Genomic DNA, 4,316 nt, shown 5'->3' on the forward strand with positions numbered 1-4,316 from the left:
TATTCCTGGACAAAGGGCCAGCAGCCCAGAGGGCTTTGAATAGGGTCCACCCAGTGGGACAGACAGCCGGGACTAATGGGATGGAGGGAGGAGAAATCCCTGAGAGCTTCCTGGAGGAGTCACTATTCAAAAGCACGTTCTAAGTGCCTGTTGGGACAGAATTGCTTACAACACCCCTCCAACCTGGTGCTTGGTTCTCCCCCTTAGCACAGGGAAGTGTTGTCACCCCAGAGGTTGCAGCTCAGAGAAGCTGGTTTTCTGGGGTGCACCCAGGTTGGGCTGCTTCTCTCCACTCTAAAGCTAAGTCTCTGCCTCAGCCCACACGCTTGTCCAGCACCACCCTAGGATGCGCTTGCCTCCCTCTCTTGAGCTCCTCACCCTGTGGGGGATGGGGGACTCAGAGCCCCGCCCCCCGGGCCGCTGAGGCTCAGGACAATCGTTGCCTTGGCTGGATTGTTACCTAGGAGGCAGCCCCCTAGAAGAGGCCTCAGCAGGCGGGGGCCCCCTGAAGGGAGAGCAGACCTGAGCCTGAGGATGGAGGGCTCCCTGGTGCGGTGCTAGCCCTGCCTTGAGACACCCCGAGAGCCGTGGGATCCCCTATTGCATCACAAAGTGGCCCTGGAGGGCTGGGCTTTATTTTGATGAGGCTGAGAAGGGAAGGCTGCGGGCATGTTTAATCCGCACGCGTTAGACTCCCCCGCTGTGATTTTCGACAATGGCTCGGGGCTCTGCAAAGCGGGCCTGTCCGGGGAGTTTGGACCCCGGCATATCGTCAGCTCCATCGTGGGGCACCTGAAATTCCAGGCGCCCTCAGCGGGGGCCAACCAGAAGAAGTACTTTGTGGGGGAGGAGGCCCTGTACAAGCTCCAGGCCCTGCAGCTGCACTCCCCCATCGAGCGTGGCCTGATCACAGGGTGGGATGACATGGAGAGACTCTGGAAGCATCTCTTTGAGTGGGAGCTGGGTGTGAAACCCAGCGACCAGCCTCTGCTCGCGACGGAACCCTCCCTGAACCCCAGGGAGAACCGAGAGAAGATGGCGGAAGTCATGTTTGAGAACTTTGGCGTGCCCGCTTTCTACCTGTCGGACCAGGCGGTGCTGGCTCTCTACGCCTCGGCCTGCGTCACGGGCCTGGTGGTGGACAGCGGGGATGGGGTCACCTGCACTGTCCCCATCTTCGAGGGTTACTCCCTGCCCCACGCAGTCACCAAGCTCCACGTGGCGGGCAGGGACATCACGGAGCTCCTCACGCAGCTGCTCCTGGCCAGCGGCCACACCTTCTCCTGCGAGCTGGACAAGGGCCTGGTGGATGACATCAAAAAAAAGCTGTGCTACGTGGCCTTGGAGCCCGAGAAGGAGCTTTCCCGGAGGCCGGAGGAGGTCCTGAGGGAGTACAAGCTGCCCGACGGGAACATCATCAGCCTCGGGGACCCGCTGTACCAGGCGCCCGAGGCCCTGTTCGCGCCCCAGCAGCTGGGCTGCCAGAGCCCCGGGCTTTCGCATATGGTCTCCAGCAGCATCACCAAGTGTGATGCCGACATCCAGAAGATCCTCTTTGGGGAGATCGTGCTGTCGGGGGGCACTACCCTGTTCCACGGGCTGGATGACCGGCTTCTCAAGGAGCTGGAGCAGCTGGCCTCCAAGGACACTCCCATCAAGATCACGGCTCCCCCCGACCGGTGGTTCTCCACCTGGATTGGAGCCTCCATCGTCACCTCTCTGAGTAGCTTCAAGCAGATGTGGGTCACCGCCGCAGACTTCAAGGAGTTTGGGAGCTCCGTGGTGCAGAGAAGATGCTTCTGAAGGCCGCTTCTCGCGGGGCACAGTGGGGGGTGAACCCGAGCCCCAGCTTTGGGAGGATGTTCAATAAAGGACAAATACCAGAGCACCTGTGGCCGCCTCCACTCAGTTCCTTCTTGGGGGCGGCAGAGTCATTTCTGGCCCTGGTGGTGAATCTGTGAAGTGGCTTGGTCCACACCCACTCCCCTTTGCTTCCTCCCAAGACAGCCCGGGCTGAGTCCAGCTATTCCATCTGCAGTTTGTAGGGAAGTAGGGCCCTGGACCTCAGGCGAGTAGGGCACTGAAGTCTGCATTCTAAACAAGGGTCTTAGGTGGGCCGAGAGAGTCGGCAGGGAGGGTGGGGACTAGTGGGTGCGCCTGGTTCTGAGGGCTCAGCAAGAAACCCCTACTCATGTGGGCCCTTAGCTAGCATGCCAGGGCCTGGGCTCTGCTCGTGAGAGGCCGGGCGGCTGAACAGGGTGGAGGTGTCGTTCTCAGCAGATAGGAACAGACAGGAACAGAAGTCACCGTTTGCTTAGGGCCCTCTAAACTCAGGGGTCCTGCTCCCAAAGGAAGTACAAAGAATTAACACTTCTGTTTAGTGAGTGTGATTCTTCTGTTTGTTTTTACTTTCAAGGATGTTTATAGCATCGTTGTTTGGGGGGAGAATGCTGGAAACAGTTAATGGCCATCACCAACGTTAACAGTTGAGTAAATTATGCATGGAGGGAATTTTTCCACATTGATGTGGTGGAATTAACCCGAAATATTATTGGGAGAGAAGTGGAAAATACAAATAACTCTTTATACATGGTCCTTCCCTTGGTTTTTTGGAAAAGAAACAGCGCCCCTTCCCCGCGTCTTTGCCTGTGTCCGCAGCTTCGTATGGACCCATGCCTGTGTTCTATGTGGTTACCAAGTGCATGCACTGTGGGTTCCAGCATGTCGCAGGGGGAAGAGGGAGGGAGAGGCAATGCAGGCGGAAAAAAGAAAGGGAAGAAAAGGGCTCAAGAAATTCAGCCTGAATGAAACAAACCCATTTACCTGAAATGCGTGTGTCTTTCAATCTTTACAAGGTGTATCTTTTTCCATCATTTCACTTTCAACTGACCTACACTGTGTCGGAAGTGAGCTCGGGGCTGGGCTGAAGACAGTGTATAGCTGGGTCATTTTCTCATCCACCCTACCAGTCTCTGCCTTTCGATTGGTGTATTTGGTCCATTTACCTGGTAGCCCATCGATATGCGGAATCTCAAGTCTGCCATCTGATCACTCTCTGCTGTGTCTTCTGCTTCTCATTCCTGTTTCTCTTTTCTTACCTCCCTCTGGGTTACTGGAACATGTTTCAGGATTGTGTGTTGATTTATTTAGCATGTTTAGAGTACCTTATTTTGTAGGTTTCTTAGTGGTCACCCTGGGTATTACGCCGTATATGTGGGGATGTATATGACGTCACGAGCTACAGGCATTGACGTGGTACCACTAGAGGGAAACGTGAAACCTTCTTCTGTCCAGGACCCTTCTCCCCTCACCTCTAAAACACAGTTGTCTTGTCTGCTGTGCGTGCACTGAACGCAACACCAGAGGGGTCTGAAATTTTTCCTTCAACCATCAAAAATGATTTAAGAAGCTCATCATATTGAATCTATTGACCCCTAATCTGGGGTTCTTTTGTCCTGTCTGAAGCCCAAGACTCATTTTGCTGTTATTCCTCCTGTGTTTAGAGAGCTTACTGCAGCCATTCTGCAAGGAAAGGACGCTGGCAACAGAATCTTTGCCTTCCTTCAACTGAGGTGACTTAATTTCTGCCTCATCCCTGAAGGCTTTGTCCACTGCACGTGGAATCTGCAGGTCACAGTTTCCTTTCAGCTCTCGGGCTCCCCAGCCGCCTGGTTTCAGATCAGGCATCCTCTGTTATTTGCTGGTTTCAGATCAGGCATCTTCTGTCACTCGCTGGGCTCCCCAGGTCAAGGGTCAGGTCTCTGTGGCTGCTTCAGAGTTTTCACTGTCTCTAGATTTCAGAAGTTTAATTTTCATGCGTCTTGGGGTGGATTTCTTTGGGCTTATCCCTTCACCTTTTCCCACCTCATGAATGCTGGGGGTTCACCTCCCTGCAGGGAGCCCACTGACCCTAAGGGTCAGGCTGAAGTGGTGGCGATGAGACTGGCTCACACCACCTGGCTCAGCCTCACTGCTGCTGCTGGGGGTGGTGGGGTGGGGTGGGGTGGGGGGTGGAGGGAGGTGGGGATAGGATGGGGGTGAGATGGGTAGGGAAGGGGATGGAGTGGGGTGAGGTGTGGGGGTAATGTGGGGGTGGGATGGGGTGGGAGTGAGGTGGGGGTAGGGTGTTAGATCAATCCCCCACTCTTCCCACCGAAACGCGAAGGTGGGGTGAGGCGTTTTCATCGGTGTTGGGCTGGACTAAGGCAGGTATTTCCAAAAAGCTATTCTTCTGGGTCACCCTGCTCCCAGTGGGAACAGGCTATACTGGGAACTTTTTGTGTCTGTGCCTTTTGGAGATTTGGGTTGGAGGCTTC

At 55.3% G+C, this 4,316-nt stretch overlaps 1 protein-coding gene across 1 annotated transcript; it reads left to right on the forward strand.

Annotated features, from left to right (window-relative positions):
• The first annotated feature begins 463 nt into the window (after positions 1-463).
• Positions 464-1,882, forward strand: ACTRT2 (actin related protein T2). Its single transcript, XM_050802848.1, has one exon. The coding sequence runs from the start codon at positions 670-672 to the stop codon at positions 1,801-1,803; it is 1,134 nt and encodes a 377-aa protein (XP_050658805.1). The 5' UTR covers positions 464-669; the 3' UTR covers positions 1,804-1,882.
• The last annotated feature ends 2,434 nt before the right edge of the window (positions 1,883-4,316 follow it).

The sequence above is a fragment of the Macaca thibetana genome, chromosome 1 (genome assembly GCF_024542745.1).
Source record: "Macaca thibetana thibetana isolate TM-01 chromosome 1, ASM2454274v1, whole genome shotgun sequence".
NCBI lineage: Eukaryota > Metazoa > Chordata > Mammalia > Primates > Cercopithecidae > Macaca > Macaca thibetana.